This window comes from Anolis carolinensis, chromosome 2 (assembly GCF_035594765.1).
Source record: "Anolis carolinensis isolate JA03-04 chromosome 2, rAnoCar3.1.pri, whole genome shotgun sequence".
Taxonomy (NCBI): Eukaryota; Metazoa; Chordata; class Lepidosauria; order Squamata; family Dactyloidae; genus Anolis; species Anolis carolinensis.
Genome location: NC_085842.1, coordinates 239,454,475 through 239,478,755, shown reverse-complemented (window position 1 = coordinate 239,478,755; position 24,281 = coordinate 239,454,475). Strand labels below are relative to the sequence as shown.

The following is a 24,281-nucleotide window of genomic DNA, read 5'->3' as shown; positions in this document are numbered from 1 at the left end:
ATAAGGCAACGGGACCTACTGGCAGCCAGGGGGAGAACGGCTCTTCCTCATCCTCTGTAATTTGGACTATTTTTCTAGGTTTTTTTAATTGAAAGATATAGATTGGATGACTATGTCTTTTGTGGCCAAATTTGGTGTGATTTGGTTCAGTGGTTTTGTCGTTTACTCCATGGGAAAAACACACATTTATTTATACACACACACACACACATATATATATATATACACACATACACACTGTATATACTCGAGTATAAGCCTAGTTTTTCAGCCCTTTTTTTAAGACTGAAAAAGCCCCCCTCGGCTTATACTCGGGTGAGGGTCCTGGTTGGCTTATATTTGGGTCAGCTTATACTTGAGAATATATGGTACATTTATTATTTTTCTCTTATTATTATTGGTATTATTACATTTATTATTTTTCTCTATTATTGTTGCTAAGGTAAAGGCAAAGGTTTTCCCCCTGACATTAAGTCCAGTCGTGACCAACTCTGGGGGTTGGTGCTCATCTCCATTTCTAAGCCGAAGAGCCGGCGTTGTCCATAGACACCTCCAAGGTCATGTGGCCGGCATAACTGCATTGAGCAACGTTACCTTCCCACCGGAGCGGTACCTATTGATCTACCCACATTTGCATGTTTTCGAACTGCTAGGTTGGCAGGAGCTGGGGCTAACAGCGGGCGCTCATTCTGCTCCCAGGATTTGAACCTGGGATCTTTTGGTCCGCAAGTTCAGCAGCTCAGCGCTTTGTTGCTACTATTACATTTATTTTACTCTATTTTTATTATAATTAATACATTTATTATTTCACTCTGATCTTATTATTATTATTCAATTTATTATTTTACTCTATTTATTATTACATGTATTATTTTACTCTATTATTATTAAAAGGATACATAAGCACATTTACATTGAAGAAGAAGAATGATTTAATCAGAGTTGGACAGTCTTATCTTAAATTTGAGCTTTATGTAAATATTCAAAAATATTTAACCTACTGATGCCTCAATTCATGTAATTTTATTGGTATCTATTTTTGTTTCTGAAATTTACCACTCTCGACTTATACTTGAGTCAATGTTTTCCCAGGGTTTCTTGGTAAAATTAGGTGCCTCGGTTTATATTTGGGTTGGCTTATACTCGAGTATATACAGTATTATAGCATATTTAGCAGGGGGCTATATGCCACCGAGGGTGGGGGAGGAGAGAGATCTTGTCTTTTCGCTTTGTGTAATTTGTTTCTTTGTATGTTTGTTTTGTTGGTATGTTTGTAAGTTTGTTTTCTTTAATAAAAATTAATGTTAAAATATAACAGTCTGTCCATTTATCCTAGTCCTTTCTGCTTCTAATTTGCTGATTTTGTGACTCTATATAGGTCCTTAAGAGAACTTTCAGCTGCCCAGGTCCTACCCCTGTGTTGAAGTGGCTTCAGTCATTACACACATAGTAAGCATGATGTTGCAGACAACACCAAATAAGCCTGTGAATAAAAATTCAGGATTTCACAGATTTTGAATGGATCTGTATTGGAGTTTAACAAACAAGGAAAAGGGAACATGAAGTTATGGTAAGTCTGATAGCTCTATTCTTACAATCAGTTTCCTGAAATTTCCGCACACAGGAGTCCATATGTAACAGGTCTTGCGGCGGATGTTACCTCTCAACATTTGGAAGGTGACAAAAATAGAAATGGAAAGCAGAAGCTATAATGCTTATCTCCATTTTGTGTGTTTGGAGAATGCCTGAACAGCGCTACCTACAATGGGAGCAAATGAGTGGATTCGTTCATAGGTTGCACATACTGACAACAACAATCAAATGAGGCAGCTCTGCTGGAACACAGAAAGCAAGCTTTTTACTATTACTGGGAGATAAATAACTGGTTGAGATACGACCATGCTCTCCAGTCAGCGATGGTAGTACTCCACGTAAGCTGTTTGTGAACACACATAAATGTGTAGCTTTGCATAGGTTGACTGTTGAGAGGATTTAAGTCTAATAAGACTGAACCAATTGAACAAATGTTCCTTTATTTGAAAAGCGCAGTATTAATATCCAATCATCCAGATCATTAAAATAGAAGATTCATTTAACATCCATGTTTCAAATATGTGGGTTTCAGGAACATAGCAGAGCCATATCAACTGAGACTAGCTGATTAGGTGAAAATTCCATTAGTATATTGGTAGGCTATCTAAATTAATGATGGCTATTTAGCTCTGTGCCAGCTCAGCATGACGTAATACTTTATTGCACTGAGTCTAGTAATGTAATTGAAGGATTTATATAGTCTGATCTTTTCTACAGTACAGATTGTGTCTAAGTACATTAGAAATTACTTTACAATCTAGAGTGTCACTTACGAGTTGAGTTCTCATTCTTGACAAGAAAACTAAAGGTCTTGATGCTCAGGTGTCGGCGGTGGCCAGGAGGGCTTTTGCACAATTAAAACGTGTGCGCCAGCTGCAACCATCTCTTGAGAAGTCTGACTTGGCCCTGGTTACATCCAGACTGGATTACTGCAATGCTCTCTACATGGGGCTGCCCTTGAAGACGGCATAGACCAGGGGTCCCCAAACTTTTGAAACAGGGGGCCAGTTCACGGTCCCTCAGACCGTTGGAGGGCCAGACTATAGTTTTTTTAAAAAAACTATGAACAAATTCCTATGCAGTGCACACTGTACATATCTTATTTTGAAGTAAAAAAAAAACAAAACAGGAATAAATACAGCCTCAATGTTAATCATAATCATAATAAAAATAATAAAGGTTGGAAGAGACCCCTTGGGCCATTTAGTCCAACCTCCTTCATGCCTTTCGTTCCTACCCCGCGCTGCACGCACCTTCCTTGGCAGAGGAGGAGGGATCTGCTGCCACAGGGGCCGGATAAATGGCTTCGATGGGCCGCATGTGGCCCCCGGGCCTTAGTTTGGGGACCCCTGGCATAGACACTCCAGCTGGTTCAGAGATCGGCAGCCAGGCTCCTAACTGGAGCTAATTTCAGGAAACATACAACACCTCTGCTAAAGCAGCTCCACTGGCTGCTGGTCCCAATTCAAGGTGCAGGTGATGACCTATAAAGTCCTACACAGCTGGGCCCAGCCTGTCTCTGTGATTGCATCTCCCCCTATGAACTGGTGCGTGCTCTAAGATCTTCCAAAGAGGCTCTCCTCTCGCTCCCGCTGCCGTCACAAGCACAGTTGGTAGGGACGAGGGAGAGGGCCTTCTCAGTGGTGGCTCCCCGGCTCTGGAATGCCCTTCCCAAAGAGATCAGACAAGCCCCCACTCTATCCTTGTTTCGTAAAGATCTGAAAACCTGGTGGTTTCAGCAGATCTTTGAGCAGAGCTCCCTTAGCCCTCCCGGCTATGCTCTCGCTTAGCACTTTACCCACTTCCTTGCCTACTCTGTACTGTAGCACCTGACAAGCCTAGCACCTTATAGTTGGCCACTCCAACACTGAATCCTGGTCATTTTATCTGGGTTTATTGTTGGAGTTTTTGTCATTATGTTTTAAATCTTTGTTAACTGATTATATGTCCATGTGGTATGATGTCCTAATTGCTGTATGTTTTTAACTTGTGGTATGTTTTCTGTTGTATTGGAAACCGCCCTGAGTCCCTTGAGGAGATAGGCCGGTATTATTATTATTATTATTATTATTATTATTATTATTATTATATTACTGCCTTCTATCTTGTCAAGCAGGCATTTTTGTCTTTTCTAATGAGTCATATCTTCTCATGATATGTCCAATGTATGACAGTTTCAGTTTAGTTATCTTGGCTTCTTTTATACATGTATCGCTATAGACTGCAATATGCCTTTTCTTCTTAAATAATATCAACTCAAGATATAGGCAAATATGCTTGAATTACATTGTACATCCTCAGAGATAAGTAGTTCAAAAATATCTGTAGACAAGGAAACAAATATATGTAGTCCTAAAGTGGATAATCCATTTCTGTGAACTCAAAGAACTGACTGCAATTATGCTCTTGCACTCTCAACTGAATCATACTTCAGTAAAACCTGCATAGGGAGAGAAAACTATCAGTAATCTACAATTTCTAGGTCTGAATACTCTTGCTGGAACAAATAGGGTAAAACGCATTGGCAAAAACATCCCCAACAATTGTGGAAGACAGGAATAACAAGTCTGTGCTAACAATTCTAATGAGAGCTCTAATGGTTTAATGGGTTACAATTAAATAGCATTCCTAGTAGAGTCATTCTGAAAGGTTTCCTTCAATAAAGGTTTCATTAATAGAAGAGGTGGTACTTTAATAGAAAATGCACATATTAAAAAACCCTAAGACTCAGGTACATCCTCTTTCTGAATAAATGAAACAGCAAGATATCATTCCTAAGGGGGTCAAAGTAAATATGGACAATTTATCACATAAGCTACAATAACAAATTGTACAACATTCTTTCTAGGAAATTATTAAATCAGAACCAATAAGAAAAGATAAAAAAAATCTAAAATCTAGAACACAAGACTCAACCAATTCCCCACATAACTCAACACTGGCCTAAATTTATTTCTCCAGAAAAATAAAAAATCACATCTGCAATATGGAGTTGTGCTTTTTTTTCTCTCTGAAAGAAAAGAAGTATCATTTTCTACTTCAAATCTTTATGGCGCACAACAGAAATACCATGAACCCAGGCAATAATATTGCAAATACATAGTCACACAGTGCGTCAGTATTTTCAGAAAGCCCATTCTTCCTCTAATCCAAATATAGTTCCATGGCAATTTGGAGGTACTCTTCTGTCATTTATGACTCAAAGAAAATTAAGATACTAGATAAGGTTGCAAGCATAATCTTAGCCTCCACAACGTGACAATGGACATTAAACCAATGCACAGGAAAAAGCTTCTTATTGATATATAAAAAAAAGAAATTTGCATGGACCTAACATAAAGGTTGATACAGGGAATTGTATTTCTCCATAAAATGCTGGGCAGTATCTTGAGTACCTTACCAAATAATCTCAGATAAATAGAACAATATATTATCCATAGAAATAATTTTAACATTGTCATTAGAAGATAGACAAAGGAAAGTCTACATTCAACATGAACAAAGTGGACTCAATACAGGAGGCTGAAAGACAATTGCCAAACATTTGATTTAACCAAGCGCCATCTACCAGAAAGAACAACACAAATTACCCAGAGAATTCCACATGTACATGACATAATAAAAATGTGCAAGACCATGCATCTCAAGCAAGCACCTTCTAACTGCAACCCAAAATATATAAACTAAGCAACCCTGACAACTCACTGACTCAAGCATTTGAACGCTCACTGTTAGGACATATATATGGAATCAGACTATATACCACCAATACTCAAGCTATGGGAAAGCTACAACCAAATTTGAAAAAAATGCAGTATATTCACAATCTCCAGATAACTCCATCCTTGGCACTATGGATGTGGTATCATTGTGCATTAACACAATTGAAATGTATATTTTTTTACAGGCAAAATAAAAATCTCTGATGGGAGATTATAGCCGACAAAACATCAGTAGGCCTTTTTGACATGTGGACACTGAATTGCCCTCAGATCCAACCTCATCCAGCTGTCAAGACACTGGGAGTCATGCATGGTTTTTGTGATGGATTTAAGGTTGGAAGAAGCACTTTTAGTGCAAAACTGGCCTTGTGTAATTTGGACTGCTCACAGAAGGTTTGAGGTATAAATGTTGTAATTGTCCTATGTAGACATGGGACTAGGGGAGTTGCTTATGTAATCTCTATACCAAATAAAACATCATGCAATGTATGTGGGTGAATGGTTAATGTGCATGGCTGACAACTCTTTGTGTTATTTCAATGGGCAATATGCGAAGCGATGCACGTATGAAATAGATATGCTACTCTGTGTATTTTAATGCGCTATTGCATGCACAGCAGTCTCACATGCATAACATCACTCACACTGCCTTCAGCTGGATAGCCTTTGCCTGCATACGTTACAACGCTATTATATGTCATTAACTAGACAAATGGACCATGAAACAGTAGAGCCATTAAACTGTGTAAGACTGTACCTTGCAGTGTTCTCCTTTCAGATTTCTGCATGGACTTAAGCATTTCTAGCTTATCCTTGTAATAAAAGCTATAAGCCTTGTTAATCGAAAAGTGTTTTTTACTGTGCAATGGAGGTATCAAATGGAAATGAAACTGTTACTAAAAAAGAAGACTGGTGAGCTCTAGTGAATAAAGTATAGCATAAATCTATTTAGACAGACAGAATTGGGAAAAGGATATAGGGAAGAAAATTCCTTTCTTACAGACAGAGAATTGTACATCCATGTTAGAATAAAGGATATTCTCATTCCAGTAAACTTAACATATTTATGAATTTATTATCCGCCAAGCACTGCCTATTTTCAGCACTGTTCATATTCTTATCTTTACCCAGTAATCTCTTACATAATAATTATATGCAGGTCTACTTAAAAGTAAATTTCACTCGAGAGAATTATACCAGGTTAAATATCCTTCTTCTAGTTTTGACATAAAGTTTCCTACACATATAATTGTCTTTCCCCTCCCAAACAATGCAACCAAAACAACCAATAACCAAACGGCTGAACAGTTGTTTGTCTGTTTTTTAACTGTCTCTCTAAATTCTCAAAATTATTTTTAAATATCTAAATGTTATAATGGAGTCAAGCTGTAGGCTTACCCAATGTGGAACAGTTCAAACCAAGGTTATTTTTACCAGATGAATTATAAAAGAACCTAAGATGTTTATTCTTAAGGGAGATGAGCACAAAACAAATGACATGTTTTAAAAATGTATTACCTATAGCTTGGTAGTTGCTACAGATCTATTTTAACAACATCATGTGGTGGAATCAATTTAAAATTGTATGCCTGGACTGCAATGTGTGAACACTCCCCCCTTTGGGAAAGCACAACAGGGGGAAAAAACCCTCAAATGTAGAAAAGGATGATTTTTAGGGGCATAACTTAATTCTTTATGTGCTAGTACTAGGTTTTTATTTCCCATTCAGAGAATGTTACGCAAGAGATAGATCAAACTTCCAGGCAACCCTCTCAAGTAGTACAATTACACAGCATGCAAAGCAGCTGAACTGTAATTCAGTTCTAAGTGACTTTCTGAACTATGCAAGAAGAGCATAAATGTAGGAAACACTGAAATACTGCCAGGTAGGAAGAAGGGGGAAAAACTGCAGTGTAGAATGAGCAGTAAGATTTGCATCCTGGTAGACATCGCACCAAATGGATGATGTGGAACTAGAGATTCATTAACTACCCATGAAAATGAATAATTTGACCCTATTTTACCAATGTCAACTTCTGCTATGTGAATTTCATCTTTCAGATGAATCTATAATAATATGCTATTTTATTATTCAGGAAACTTGCCAATCGAATGAGATTTACATAGTGCATTAGCAAAACATGAATGCTAAATGCAAGAACATTAAAACATCATCATGGCAACTTGCCAGTAGAATTATATTTTCCTACTGGATTAGGGACTTGAGCATCAGAAAGGAAAGAATGCCATATTAAAGAGGACATTGTTGCTCATGCTAATTTATCTGGCAGAGATCAAGACTATTTTTTCCCATACCAATTTTATCTAAATGGAATAATGAAGGAAAGAAAAAAATCTGTTTATTCCCACACATCTCAGTCTATGCACCATATAGAATTCTAAGGAAAGTTCTCTTTCCATCATCTTTGTCTTAAGTTAGATGAGCTTTAGTAAAATGCAGAATTTTACATCTCGCATAAATATATATTTTTTACAAAAGTCCAGAGAATTATGAGATCCACAGAAATGGCAGTGAAAAGAAAAGACCAGTGATTGGTGACCAGATAGTAAGGAAGCAAGGTCAGTTTTATGGACAGAACTCTCATCCTGTAACTTCAGGAATCCACTGTATTGCTGTTTTGATTCTAGATCTGATCCTGTGATAATCATACACATCAACAGAGAAATCTTTCCACTGGTTGAGCAGTTATGGGTACGGGCAATGAATAAAGGCAGTTACCAAGTTACAAGCATCCGACTTACTAATGATTCATAGTTAAAAATGGGGGTGAGACAACAGAAAGTGAGATCTACCCCTCGGAAGGGAAATGCACTCCTGGAAGAGTTATCCTGGGAAAGTGGTGGCTCAATTGAAGCTTTCTTGCCAATCCTTGTTTCCACAACAAGCCAAAGTTTTCAAAATGCAATTGTGAAAGGCAATTATAGGGACAGAAAGTGAAGTGAAATCTTCTGAACAGGGGCACAGACTGCAAAACAAACACCATAGGGGTGTCAGCTCTTCCCTATGCCACCCAAAGCATATGTGTGTGTATGTTTATGTGTGTGTACACATATATATGTGTGTGTGTGCATGCATGTATATCTATGTATGTGGATATATATACATATATACACACACACACACACACACACACACACATACATACAGTAGAGTCTCACTTATCCAACATAAACGGGCCGGCAGAATGTTGGATAAGCGAATATGTTGGATAATGAGAGATTAAGCAAAAGCCTATTAAACATCAAATTAGGTTATGATTTTACAAATTACGCACCAAAACATCATGTTATACAACAAATTTGACAGAAAAGTAGTTCAATACGCTAAATGCTATGTATATACATTGGAACCAATACCAGACTTGAATAACTTGTGCTGTTGCTCCTTTTCATTTTGTCGGGTACGGCCAAATTGAGCTTTGTACGGGGAACTGTAATAATATATGTCATTTGGACACATTTTCTTTGTACATAGACTATCGTATGTTTGTATAAATGACTGTTTCCTCCCATATAAAGCAGATACACATTTGGAAAGTTTCATTCTTCAGTGTCTTATATTAATTTTTGCTCCTGAAGATGTGCTAGGTCTTATTTTCAGGGGACGTCTTATTTTTCCATGAAGAATTAACATTTATTGTTGAACAAAAAAATTAACATTTATTATATACTGAAGAGTAGTTGTCATCACAAACCAGCATAACCAGACAAACTGAAATCCTATCAAGAATTTCTTGCTACTACCATTTTTTCCATGAATCTATGGTACGTACATTTACCGATCCTGCATGCTCTGGTGTTCTGTTCAGCAGGCATGCTTCCAAACAAAAACTCTGCTAGGTCTTACTTTCGGGGGAGGCCTTATATTTAGCAATTAAGCAAAACATCTACTAGGTCTTATTTTCAGGTGATGTCTTATTGTCGGGGAAACAAGGTACAAAAGAGGCAGGAGAAACCTGTGCACATTTCTTCACATGCAGCCCAATTTCTAATATCAGTCTTCTTCTATAGTTATGGATACAAAGTGACTGAAAGGACTGTATGTAGATACTGTGTACTGGAAGGTTCTTCGTTACATCATTCGATGTTGCAGTGATGCACTTAAAGGCACTGCACATCTCGTAGTTAATAAAGCCTGGTTTTGTTTTTGTTGGTTGGTTAGCACTTGAAAATAAAATCACAAGATTTAATCTACTTTAATCAATTATTTACATTGTCTACCACAACTCTGATGATTCACAGTCACTGACAATATCTAGTAAGTCTTCCAAGCCTTACAGTAGTTTGGCACAGAGCCAGCAGATGACTTCACCTTCACCAATATTAAATGTCAATGCAAAAGGCTGCCTTTAACATACAGCACATAGCTTTATGAAAAAAGCCATCCAAATTATGTACTTTGGCAAACTAGGCTACTACATTCCTTACATTTCTGTCTCTCTGGATCAGTTTGTACACTCTCACTTGTTCTCTTCATGGTACACAGAAATCTTCCTGAGAAATTCTCTGAATCAAGTCTTCTGCCTATGGTTGTGTCACAGCCATCCCAGTTTTTCAGCAGCTTTTAATATGTTCCAGTTTCTCTCTCCTCCTCCATCTTTCTCGCTTTGTCCTGAGCTTGCTTTCATTGCTGCAAAGTGAGTTCAAATGTAATTTGCACTCAAACTCAGCAGGGGGATCAGGGAAAGAGGAACAAAACCTTGCCCTTTTCAGTGCTGTCTTAATGCAGGGGCATGCTGAATAGTTGCCTGAGGGAGGCATGGGCATGGGGTCCCATGCTAATCTACGCACAGACAAGAATTTTATACTAATTCTTTAAGCATCCACCCCAGCATTTAAATCTCCCGCTTAACTTGGCAGAAGAAAAAAAATACCACTTGTAGTGGAGAGTTGGCATAACTGCATTTGCAAGATAAATTTTATCATTTTTATTGCTTGCAATGTTATGGAAACAGAATACTGTAATGGATTTGTGGGAGGCAACTAACGTCTGGGGACAGCAATTGCTGACAGTGTGCATTTCCATTACAGGAAGCAGCGTCACAGTTTGTGTTCCAAGAAACCTATTTATGTGGGGGGGGGGGGGGGGTTCTTAATGTCAGGAGTGACTTGAGAAACTGCAAGTCGCTTCTGGTGTGATAGAATTGGCTGTCTGCAAGGACATTGCCCAGGGGACGTCCAGATGTTTAATGTTTTACCATCTGGTGGGAGGCTTCTCTCATGTCCCCGCATGGGAAGCTGGAGCTGACAGATGGGTGTGCACCCCATTCTCAGGCTTCGAACTACAGACCTTTCAGTCAGCAGTTCTGGGTTTAACCAATTGTGCCACTGGGGATGAAGGGTTAGAGGACTTGGAAGGAATTGAAATGAGAAAAAGAAACTGTAGAATTATATAACATATTAGTAACATTTGTAAATAATCCTTTGAACAGAAATGAATCATAATGTTTTGAGTGGGACACAGAAGAGGAAATGAATTGCAGAGGAGAAAGAGAAAATGAGGTATTAATAAATACTGTATTTACTTGAGTCTAATGTGCCATCAAATGTAATGTGCACCTCAATTTTCAAAACCCTTAAACCAAAAGAAGTATTGGCTGCTGAATGTAATGCACAGCGACAAAAAGTGCACTCTTTGTCATTTGGCCAAAAAAGATGTCCTTTACAGTTGCTGCCTGCTTAGGATTCCTTCTTTAAGAACAAGAGTGTTAGGGCACCAAAGCTTCCAGCAATTGAAAGGAAATCCTTGGGATGCACCTACGCTGTGGAATGAATCCTCTTTAATTGCTTCAGTTCATTGCAATGGAATCCTGGGGGTAGTTTTACAAGGTCTTGACCATTCTCTGTAAAAGAATGCTGATGCCTCACCAAACTATAAATCCCATAATTGCATAGCACTGAGCTATGGCAATTACATTTCAGATGAGGTCCCTCAAATAAGAGCTCCTGAAGCAAACTATTGCAGTCTCTGTTGGCATTTATATCCTTCCTTATTAAAAAGGTTTGTCATATTGGCCACGCTGATTTTGCTTGGCCCGGTTTTCATGTGTGAAATGTCAGAGGGCATGTAACATGAACAAATTGCATCTTAGCGTATGTGCATATTTACTTTTAGATCTTACAAAGATTATTGAAACATCCTCTGCTCCTCAGCAGTGAGAATTCTACATGCATATATGAAGGGACTGAATACTGGATCAAGAACACAGGTAGAATCAATATTAAAAAATGGAGAACAGAATAATCCAGAGAGCTCTACAGGGACCTGCCCTTTCACTATAGTAAGACCATATTTGCATAGTTTGTCATGCTAGCAAACTGACACTGAGTTGAACTGACACCGAGTTGCTATTATTAGTATTTGCTATTAAGGTGTGTTACACAGCAGGTTCTCAACCTCAAAACAAAAGCCTACACTTTCACAATATTTTCCGCCTTCATCACAGAACTTCAAGCATCCAGACTGTTTAGTGTCAAACAACTGATGATTAAAAACATGAGTCTAAAAGCCTCAGAAAAAATGCCTGATCTCCCTAGGGAGGGAGTTCCAGTTTCGGGGGGCCACAACTGCTCCCTCGTCCCCACCAACCAAGCCTGCGATGGAGGTGGGAGCGAGGAAGGGTCTCCCCGGATGAACGAAGAGATTGTGCAGGTTTATAGGGGGAAACACAGTCACTAAGGTAGGCGGGTCCCAAACCGTTTAGGGCTTTATAGGTAAGAACCTGCACCTTGAATTGGGACCAGAAAATAATCGGTAGCCAATGGAGCTCAGGCTCAGCCCTGTCTTGCGCTCTGGGAAGAGGCCTCGCCCCCACCCCAGCCCTGCCCTTTAGTCCTAAAAGGCCTCTCAGGAGAGGTATAGATTCTCAGCCCTGTCTCGGGCTCTTGGGAAGAAGCCATGCCCACTCCTCTAGCTCTGCCCCCTGTGTCCTACCAGGCGCCTCAGGTGCTCAGCCCTGTCTCCGGCACTTGGGAAGAGGCCCCGCCCCTCCCCTGGCCTCGCCCCATCTCCTAATAGGTGCTATCGCAGCGCCCACCAGGGGGAGGTAGCGCCCACTTTGGGAATCACTGATCTAGTTTAACCCCATGCTAGAAGAAGTCGGGAATTGCTCCAGAGTTACAGCAAAAATCTGGAACATGCCCACATTTCTGAGTTAGTATGGATAGATGCACAGTCTCTAATTTGAACTGGTTCACTGTCCGCACAGCCCAGCACTACCACCAATCACCCTACGGTCTGTGGTGCAGGGAAAAGGGAACAGATTTGGGTTGTTTCATCCCTGTCAGTGTAGAAGCCTACCACAGAGTTTCAAAGACCTGGCCATCAATAGACACCATTGCCGATTGGTGATCCTTACTCCTTCTACTTGGTCCTGCAGGTGCTTTTGCTGATGTCTGGAAAAGCATGCAGTGATGGCTGGGAGCTCTCCTCAGCTATCAGCTGGCTGCCACAGTAACAAGGACAACAATCCAATCAGGTTTGGCCTGCCTGGATGGTCTGGACTCTGCTCCCACAGCTCAAGGGCAGAGTATCTGAACAGTTCCATATAATCCGGGGCTGGTCTGATGCAGAAATGCTCTGTTCCAGCCCTGGATTTTGATGTCCTTATAGATGAGGCCCTACCCTTTCCCAACAGTTCATGCAATATGGACAAATCTAGTAAGTTGCCAAACAGAATTTGTATCACGTTTGAGTAAACAGTAAAATGGTATAGACATATTTAGAAAGTTCCTATTTACTCAAAAAGAAAACAATATTGTGACATTTGTGCACATGACAATACACAAAGGAGAAATTGAGTGCCATTAAATGACAGATTCACAGTTGATATAGCATGATCTTTGTAACAGTGAGCATTAAATAATTATATACGATTGGCATAAAATAATTCCTGGCTTGTGTAAAGTATAACTTTAAACTCTAAAATGACCTTCAAGTCAACATATTTTAGTCAATGCTAAAGAATACATTTTCCTCTTTGACAGTAATGAGATTATTTTTCAGATAAGGCTCAAGGCCTTCTCTAGCACTGGATCATTAAATGATACACAATTGGAATTCTGTGCTATACCACTAGATGTTCAACTGCTGTTCAAACCTCTCCTTCCAGTGATATTTAAATAAACTGTATATTTAGACTGTATAGCTTTTCAGTATAACTCTTATTTGTATAAAGGTCATACAGAATAAAAGACAAAATTATTAAGGGTACCTACAATTTCTGTTCCACCCACAAACAAGCAATCATCTTTTTATAGTCAAATGAAATGTGAAAACTACTAATAAATTCAAAGTTCTTTATTCAGTGTTACATTATAATGTCATTGTCAAATGAAATGTTTAATCTCAGAGTCATTAATCTCTGGCCGCCGTGTAGCTTGTGTGCAAACATATACAGTACATGCATGCTTGTGTGTGTAATAAATGAATGGTTAAATTACCTACACTCAATAAAAATAACAACCGAGGGATATAATCTTCTCAAAAAGAATAGATGGGTAAGATAACATTTTATGCCAAAGACAAATTCACTTGTACAGAAATCCACTTGAGTAATCAAATTGGGTCAGTGGAATGCATTTGGATAAAAATAAATGGAGAAAAAACAACAATATTGTGGTAAAAGTTAACTATGGGTCACCAAACAAAGATGTGGTGGTGCACTATGCTTTTTCAAATGAAATCATACAAATCTCCAATAATTTGAATTATCTTTATGTCTGCAGGGGGATTAGCTCAGCTATGTATAGACAGACTATCTTAACAAAATCTTGATATGCCTTGCAGATAATTCTCTTTTCCAAAAGGTGGATGAAGGAACAAGACAATCAGCCATCCTAGAATGGTTAATGGAAACATCTGAAAAAGCCAGTTGTGGTTACACAGCAAATTTGAGTAGCAAGTAAAAAAAAATAAGCATGGAAAAAAGGGAGGAAGAATAAATCAGTAAGGAAGCCCAAGCTTTTAGGAATAGTGCAAGGAAAGTTAAAGCTCCCAATGAGATGAAACTGGGCAATCTGGACAAGCAACGAGCATCAAAAGGCATTTTTTGAATATGTGCAAAGCAAGGAGATGGTGGGACCATTGAACTGCAGGTGTGGTAAAATACAAACAGATCACAATGAAAAGGCAAAATCCCTATTTTGCTTTAGCATAAGCAGAGATCTTTGTAATGAATCCAGGGTGCAAATCAAGATTGATAGTCAGGAATCACCTAGTTAACCTAAATGAATTCAAATCTGCAATGTCAAATGAACTATTGAGGGAACTTGCTGGCACACTTGAAGAACTGTTTCTCATCATGTCTGAGAAATTTTGGAAAACCAATGATGTGCTGGAGAACTGAAGACAAAGAAACGCCACCCCCCTCCCCTCTTTCCGCCCCCAAAGTGGACGGGAACAGAGACCTAGTAGACTACAGGCCAGGCAATTGATCTCAATACCGGGAAAAATATTAGAACAGATGGTACAGGACTGTGTCTACAACAGTGGTTCCCACCCCTTGAGCCGTGGCCCACTGGTGGGCTGCAAGACCTCATAGAATCATAGAATAGTAGAGTTGGAAGAAACCTCATGGGCCATCCAGTCCAACCCCACCTAAAATAAGGTCTGCAGATGGCGACTACTGGATGGCATATATTCTGTATCAGAAACTAGAGCTGATGTGGTCTATCTAATGCAATTTTCTGAATCAGCACCCCAAATAACCAAATCAAATCTAAAGTTGACCAAAAACTGATTCATAACTCTTTTGGTACTAAAGTTGGAGAGTGGTCCCTGGTCAAAGTGGTCCCTGGTCAAGTAGTCCCTGGTCCAAAAAGGGGTTGGAAACCAGGGATCAATAAGAGCCAGGATGGATTTGTCAAGAACCATTCCTGCCATGCTAACCGTATATCTGTTTTTGACTGAATCATTAATTAGGTAGATCTCGAGGAAGCTGTGGAAGTCATTTATCTTGATATCATCAAAGGTTTTTAAGATCTCCAATAACATTTTAGCAATCTGAAAAAATATGCAAGCAATGGAAACATCTTCAGATTGATCCATAATTGGTTAAAAAACAATGCTCAGAAAGTTTTTTTAGTGGCTGTACATCCAAATGGAAGGAGGTCTCAAGTGGAGCACTACAGGATTCAGTTTTGGGACCTATACTCTTTATTTATCAATGATTTAGAAATTGGACTGGCACAAATCATTATTAAATTTGCAGATGGTACAAAATTGGAGGGTTAGGTAGCTCATTGGAAAATGAGAAAATGGGGCTGAAATTAAGAAAATGAAATTCAACAGACATACACAAATGGAAATTCTACATTTAGGTTACAAAAACCAAAAGCACAAATATAGGATGGGGGATATTTGTCTCAGCAATATCACATGTGAAAGGAATGTAGGATTATTGTTTATTCATAACAATGAAACAGTAGTGATGCTATAGAAGAAAGAAATAAAAAAGGACTGATGCTATCTTAGCCTGCATTAATAATAGCATAATCTCCAAGCTGAGAGAAGAAATGGTGCCACTATATTTTGCACTAGTCAGGCCTACTACGTTTAATTCTGGTGTCTCATTTTAAAAAGGAAATAGACAAGTTGGAGGAAGTTCAAAGAAGGGTGATAAGGATGGCAAGTGATATGGAGAACAAAACATATGATGAGATATTGGATGAACTGGTTATGTTCTGCTTGGTAAAATCATGACTGAGAGGAAAAGTTAATTGTTTCTGGTGCTTAACTGAAGTGGGCAAAGTTCCTTTCTTCAAAATGTATTGACATGAAAGTGAAATATGTGTGTAAAAGTGTATCAAGAGAGATAATCTATGGGATATTAAAAGGGTATTTCATAAATGCGTTCTGTTATGATACCATTAAAATCAAATTTCATGAATTATTGATAGATAATAAGAAGTTGATGCTGTTACAGTCTACAACAATACTGGAAACAATTCTTAATGTGTACAAGTTTACTGGCAGGACCAACACACCTTTTAGAGTAATTCTGATATAAAGTAATAAGTACAGACTTACTCATTATTTGGTACAATATGTAAGTTTCAAAGGGATATAGAATATCAACTTTCTTTTCAGTAGTTTTATCCAAAATTACTCATGATACAGATACTATCTTCATCAAATTAAATGGAATTTGTCACTGTAGCCAATCAATCAAACTAGTATTGCTGATGGGGATCAAAACTTCTATAATTGTACAAATTCTGTATTTTGAATGTTTGCAATGTTAACAACAGTATGAATAATGGAGTGCACTGTTCTATGTATGCATATCCTGCAAGTTTATGTTTTAGTAAGCACACTGCATCCAGTTAGGTTCCTTTAACTGGAAATTTTTCTGTTATTGCCACAATGCATTCTTAGAATGTGTAGGCTAAAGATTCTGGCACTGACCCTTTAATGTAACTATAGTTTCCCACTGGTTAGCAAGCTAGCCTTGTAAATATTTAGGGAGAATTACCTCATACTCTTGGGAAAATTTCAAGTTGTCATTGGCCTTCAACCTCTCAATGTGATCTGCAAGTTCCAAAATAGGGATTGGTGGATGACTAGCCATACCTGTTGGAAGGAGAGAAATAAGAAAAGCACTGAAAAACAATCATACCCAGGACTTGAAATCCAGACTTAGAATATATAGCAGTTAGAATGGCTATAAATGTGTAAATAGTAAGGATGTTGTAAGGTGACAGAAGCAGGCATATAATTTAATTCACTCAAAGCAAAACATGCTCTGGAGAGATGAGCTTTGAAGCCAAATTACTAAAACAAATAAAATAAAATAAAAACAAAATTCATCAAGCATATTTCCAAAGCTAACATTCTTAGTGTTAAAAGAATGAAAAAAAAGTTATTATGCCAAGACTTAATGAAATTAGCTATGTGGGGAAAATGAGAAAGTTAGACCTGATGTTGACCTGCTTTGAGTAATGACTCTGAATGTCATATAAGACCCCCTTTCTTTCACTGTATGAAATGAAAACAGTGTGAACCGGACTAAGGTGAACAAAAGGTGAACTGGGGGCAAAGATAAACCATTCAAAGAGGCCTAAAGGGGTACAATAGTACTGACAAAAAATAAAGTGATTTATGGGGGAAACTAAGTTGAAGAATGTAGGTAACCAGAGACATTGGATCCTCCAAAAAGAAAATGTAATAAAAGAAAGTATTAATAAAATGAAATTAAAGATATGGATAGCTGGATGCCTAGAAGTGATAATTTTGTTTCAATGACTGAATAACTAGCTAACAGGGGTTGACTAATTAAGACAAGGGAAAACTTAATGTTTGCTTTTTTAAAAGAAAAATATATTGTATAAAAATTTGGACATTTACATGCAATTATGGATTGCCTGAATAACATGCACGGCTGCTTACAGACAACAGTCAATAAAAGACAAGATTAGACATCAGACATTTTGAGCTTCAAAAATGTTTTCACTAGTAGCAGATTGTAGAAACAGGGGTTGTACAGACTTGGTACAGCTGAACACAAACATCCATCTTACCCTAGTACCTCAAAGGAGAAAAAAAAAATCTCAACCCCATCCCTTTTCAACCCCCAGAAATTACCTACAATCTACTTCAGGTGTAAACATCTTTGTCTACCAATGGAAAAATAGTGGATACAGACAAGGCTGAGAAAAGGAATGAGAAAGAGACAAGTAAAAGGATACAAATGGTGGAAGGCTGAGAATAGAAGCTGAAAGAAGATATGTGGGGTCAACTAGCATGATCTGCCAGCTGAAAAATTTAGCTAGTCCATTCTTTGTGGATATTTCTTTGCAACCAATCAATATGGATGGGTTTTCCACCCATCAAAATATTTTCCCTTATTTAAGCAGGCCTACAATAGAACAGCTTGTTGCAGGGAGACAAACAGTTGGCTAGAGTATTTTCAACTAGCGAACCCCATGATGAATCAAAACGATAAAAGAAAGCCATGATAACTGGAGGGAGAAGTGGGGGCTCAAACTGGAAGCTACGTATTCTAGAGTTCAGGCTGTTTCACAACTAGAAATTTGAAGAGTATTTTCTAAGAAAGGTACATTGCAACTATTGTAGGACAGTGTCACTTGCTAAGACCACAAAATGAGAATACAGATAATTCAGAAAATGGCTTCTGCAACATTTTTACTTAGCTTAATAGAGTGCATAGGAAGGACAAGCAGCATCCCATCTTTGTTTATGGTACTGCATGCCATTGAAAAGTCAAAGTAATTATAGATACTTATTGAGTATTATTGAGAAGCCAAAGTTCTATTGAGAAGCCATAGTTCTTTGTAACGTGTGGTCACTATAATATATTTCAAGATCAAGTGAATCTGAAGCAGCCTCCACAATTTGTGGAAAGCTACTTCTTAAATGGGAAAGCTCCAGTTATTTTATTCATATGTAGCAATTTTGATATCTCCCGTTTCATCAAATGCAATATTTAAGCTGGACAAAATGTTTCCAACATAGCCATCACATTTATTTGCTCCAAATCCAGAACGAGCACCCCAATGGGAAAAAAGTAAAAAAATAAAAAGACACAAGAAAATGCTAAACCTATTCAGGAATGGAAATTGAATGATGGAACATCTAAAACAGTGATTGAACAGAGAAAATAATAGAGACAAAGATGTTTAGACCTTTTCGAGCGAATCGTGGGAGAGAGTTATTATCATATAAGGACTGAGTGGTAGTTTGGCTAGAGAGGGAGGACACAGAGCCAATCAGGGAGGCGTAGGGGACTGAATTACTGCTCAAAGCTGTAAAAAGTAAAGCCAATTGGAAATGGGAAAGAAATTAGTAACAGAAGTAGAAGACCATCATATTCAGTCAGTTTTCACAGCGACAAATGTATCATCATCTTGCATGCACAATTGTTCTGGGCCTGTTTAGTCCTCGAATCAACAGGTAAGCATATCAGACCACTGTAACTTATCCACATATTTGAACTATACAGTTGAATTTTTGGACCAGCTTACTGCAGAAAATTTCATATGTTAGACTATGGTGCTGAATTTACATTTTAATGTTGGCCAGATGTTGATGGTTCTGAAGTAGTCTTGAAATATTATTTAGAACTGAGAAATTACAAGTAAAGTATTTAAAAACACTAAAATACACATTTATTCTACAGTAAGTACAGTATCTTAAAAGAGAATGATTCACATAATCAAGTGCATAGAACTATCTAAGAAAATTAAGGTCCCCTTTTCTCTATGGGTTGGTTTAGCATTCACATTAAAAGATGCAAATAGATCAAGTGTTGTTTACTATTTATATTTAACAGAATCCTTCTGCAGTTAAAAATTTGAAGCCCATCTAGAGGTGACATAAAATCATTTTTTCTTTTTTTCTTTTCTTTTCTTTTGCATAAGGTGTATGAAACTCAACCACTTCTATAGTGAGCCATTCAGTAATCCTTGCACTGATTAATACACATTGAGTGTCTTTCAATATGTTTCAAAGTAATCTCAGGAAAAGAAACACACATTTTAAAAAAGTCATACAGATAATATATCCCACACCCACCCACATGGTAAAGGCCTGTCTGCTTGCAAATTATAGGGTTTGCATGTGTTGTCAATATGGCTTTTTAATTTTATTTTCTACTTTAAGAATATATATTACATCCTAATACTATGCTGGAGCATGCATAGGGTCCTGAAGTATATATATATGCAGATTTTTCAAATGAAAATAATACACAGCATGTGGAGGATAGCCTTTGTTGACAAGCATTTGTATGTTTCTCTGTGCCTTGGTATCATTTTTATTCATATATAGATCGAGATGTCTCCTATATTTTTGCAACACAAAGGAATCTCAAAAGCAACATGCTATTTATGAACCCCTCCATTAGATTACAAATGGGAAAAATAAATTTAATCACGAAGAAATGTAAAATTATGTGTACCTAATCCATGCAAAATAGCAACAAAAATATATTGTGTCCCTAATTGTTTTCAACTAATGTTTTATTTAAGGGAGTTATATATAATGCTTTTCAAATGTATTTTAGATTGTATCTGTGTAATCCTAATGTATGGTGTAAACCACTTTGGATCCCATATGAGAAAAATGCATGCTATAAAATTAAATCTAGTAATCTAAATCGAAATAGGGGCTTCTTAAACTAGTGGTCATAACCAAAATGGGATCTAAAAAAAATTTGGCCAGACAGTGGAGAAATTACAGCAGCAGCTGCCCTGCTAGTGGCCTATATTGCAGCAGCAGAAAGGGCAGGTGGGAAGGCCCAACGTTTTTCCCTTCAGTCCTAGCCGAGGCCTCTTGAGAAAGAAACTGACAGATACACCTTTCAACCCCATATAGCTGTCGCTGTGCAGGATAGAAGTTGCTGCTGTCAAAGGAGAACAAGAAGAGGCCATGACTCTGAAGTAAGGAAAACGGGCCAGGATGAGGCAGCTAGCCATTTGGATGAGGTTATTCAGGGAAAGGCAGGGGAGATAGGTAAGGGTGAAGGGTGAAGAAGGAAGAGGAAGAGAAGGAAAGCTCTGTGAGCCCTTCTAGGCATTACTGCCCTTCTTTCGTGTTATTTTAAGGATTGTGCCTTAATCTTCCAGCAGAACTTAGCTTGAAAGAGGGTGGACCCTACATATCCAATCACCCACGATTTGAAAATATATCAATTTTATATAAGGGACACAATTTGATTACAGTATTATATATCATAGGACTTGAGCATCCGCAGGTTTTGTTATCCATGTATGTACTTGGAATTTACAGAGGCATCATTATTATTGCTGTGGAACAGTTGGATCTTGATTTGTATATGTATTTTATATATCTATACACTCAGGGTTGTATAAAAATTTATTTGGCAAAAAGGGGTCATGAGTGAAAAAAGTTCAAGATGCCCTGCTCTAAACAATACTTAACAAATTTTATCATTTTATGTAATGAATGACATCATGACAGATTGAAACACCCAGTGAGAAAATTTTATATTTCCATGAGATGTTATGCTTTTTATAATTTTACCCCCGAAACTGAGTAATTTCACTCAGTTGGAAAAAAAAACTTCCAAAATTATTCATTATTGAACACAAGAATGAATAAATGATTCCTACAACAATCATTTGTGTCAGCAGAATTTTAGTATAAAGTGAATAGCATTTTGATACAAAAACACCCCCCCCCCCCCCCAACATGATACGTGTTTTCTGGAGATGGTGGTCATTTTATAATGATATTAGAAACTATTTCCCCTCAAAATTTTAGTTATTCAATGCCTTTTTGTAGTCATACCGAGACCGGACAATAAAAGTGAAAAAATGACTTCCATAAGTGATAAACACATGAAATGTCAATTGGTATTGATCTTATAAATAAAATAAACAATTGCAATTGGTCTTTAGATCTGAGAGCTCAGTATTTACACATTTTCAGGAACTATAGAAACACGCTTTAAAAATTGATTCCCACTTTCTACCAAAAGTATACATCAATGTATCTTGGTGAACTTTCTACACACTACATACAACAGAGACCAAGGATAAGTCACAGTTGCCTGGCATATATGTTCATTATATTACAGTTACATGGTTTCATTGTCAGTGTTCAGTAAGCTGAATAAGATAAACACTTTGTCAGAATTAAGACAATACGTATAGTTGATCAGGAACCACATTCTCATGAAAACCTCATGTCTAATGTTTTAAAAATAGTGTTAAATGAAAATCTGTTTCTTTCAAGTCCAAGGGATGTATTTCATCAGTGTCTAAAATCAAGTAAGCATACAGAACTTATTTGCTTCAACAATATGAAATCTACTTGTGCCCTTAATATGGTATATAACTGGAATCAGATTCACCAATATTCCTTGTCTGAGAACCTGTCATGAATATATTGAAGCCTAACTTTTAAAGGCCAAATCAAATTGCTAAAATAACCCACCCCAATCTCTAACATTATACATACTTTTAAATAAGAAATCAATGGAATCAAGTATACTGCATTTTAGCTTCAATGTATTATAATGTTTGGAAGGTGGCTACTGGATTGAACTAAGATGTACAGTGTTCTCTCACTACTTCACGTTTCACTTTTCACGGATTTGCTGTTTTGCGGTTTTTCAATACACTCTAAAAGACTATTATAAATCATAAAAAATTACAATTTACAGCCTAAGGGAGGGAGGAAGGAGAAGCCAAAGGGAGAGAAAAGAAGCCCAAGCGGCAACGGGAGGAGAAGGAGGCAATTTATCAACACACGATTGGTTGATAAAGACTTAAAATAGTGTATAACTACTAAAATAATGTATAAATATTAAAATAAATATAGTGTCCCTACTTCACGGATTTTCACTTATTGCGGGTGGTCCTGGAACCTAACCCCAGCAATAAGTGAGGGAACACTGTAATATCAACAGCACAGCAACCAATAACTATTATTACACTGTATTTTCAGCCTGAATTGGATAGAACATATCCATAACTAACTGCATTCCAAGCGTTTTTGGGTATTTACAATACTTTTTTTCTGTTTTAACAAAAATATTACAATATTTTGGACCATTTCCCCCCTCTACTACTTAACATCTTTTCATGTTATAGCAGCGGCAGAGTGTTTAGATAACACTGTAATCCATGGGAAAATAAAGATTTCTCTCTTTCTTTTAATACACTTGGAATAAAGTGAGCATTTTAACATACGGACCAAATAAGGTGATATAGTGCATTGCTGATTATTCAATACAGTGTATGTGGCACCAATGAACAACATACATGCTGTACTTGATACCTGTACAGTAGAGTCTCACTTATCCAACACTCGCTTATCCAACCTTCTGGATTATCCAACACATTTTTGTAGTCAATGTTTTCAATATATCATGATATTTTGGTGCGAAATTCGTAAATACAGTAATTACTACGTAGCATTACTGTGTATTGAACTACTTTTTCTGCCAGATTTGTTGTATAACGTGATGTTTTGGTGCTTAATTTGTAAAATCATAACCTAATTTGATGTTTAATAGGCTTCTCCTTAATCTCTCCTTATTATCCAACATATTCGCTTATCCAACGTTCTGCCGGCCCGTTTATGTTGGATAAGTGAGACTCTACTGTACTTGCATAATTGTGTACCATGCTGCCATCACAGACATAATTGATGGGCAGGGCCTTTTACTCCCAAATTTTCTCTCTTGTCTTTTTCATTAAATGCTGACTCTCTGAATAGCTTCTTACTCATCAACTTTTAGCTTAATAGGAGAGGTTTTATTTTCTATTCAATCAATTAATGGGGAAGAAAATCCCTGTCCTGGAGACTGTTAAACCAAGGCAAAGACATCCAGTCTATATTTGTGTCACAGATTTTTAAATAGATTTTTTATTGTTAACACAGGTAGAATAATGTCAATTTCAGCAACTATGTCATAGATTTGTGTCATAGATAAAAGTACAGACATCAGTGAGCTGACTTTCCAAAAGGGATTGATTCATCTTAACAGAGTTCTTGATGGAGTGCTAATATGGATCTTCAATAACAATCCCTAAATGCAGAAAGCACTACCTACAAAATGCAGTTAGAAGGCTATTTCATTTCTGCTAATTATCTAAAGGATATTCCCACAACCTTTATGGTTCTTTCCTATTGCATCTTTTCCCTTCTTTGTCAGGAGTTGATTTCTGAGGTTTCTGGTTGACATCATAAATCTGTGTGATATATTGAGACCAGCAGGGGGCGTCAGGGAAGAAACTTCAAAACTTATGGATGGACTTTTTCCGATAGAAAAGTTGCAAACTGAGGAGGGAGGGGGTTGGAGAGATCAGTAGAAAACTAAGAGGTGTTGGATGAAACCGCAATTAACGTCTTTCTATAGCTGTAGAGATCTAAGCCAATTCCAAAAGAACCTTTTGTGAGTGGTCTTCGTTGCTGGCTAGATTCTGGCGAAACAAGTGTTACAAGGGCTAAGAAAG

The 24,281-nt window shown here is 37.5% G+C and overlaps 1 protein-coding gene across 46 annotated transcripts in view; it reads right to left on the bottom strand.

Moving 5' to 3' along the window:
• ptprd (protein tyrosine phosphatase receptor type D) overlaps positions 1 to 24,281 on the bottom strand; it is a 1,517,053-nt gene that overhangs the window by 93,889 nt on the left and 1,398,883 nt on the right. For 28 of the 46 annotated variants that reach the window (XM_062974169.1, XM_062974170.1, XM_062974173.1 and 25 more), the window contains 2 exons: positions 18,981 to 19,100; positions 16,811 to 16,908 (listed from right to left, as the gene is read on the bottom strand). In XM_062974169.1, the coding sequence (XP_062830239.1) occupies positions 16,811 to 16,908; positions 18,981 to 19,100 (218 nt within the window). The remainder of the gene's footprint in view (positions 1 to 16,810; positions 16,909 to 18,980; positions 19,101 to 24,281) is intronic. The other 18 variants (XM_062974188.1, XM_062974189.1, XM_062974186.1 and 15 more) reach the window with 1 other exon arrangement.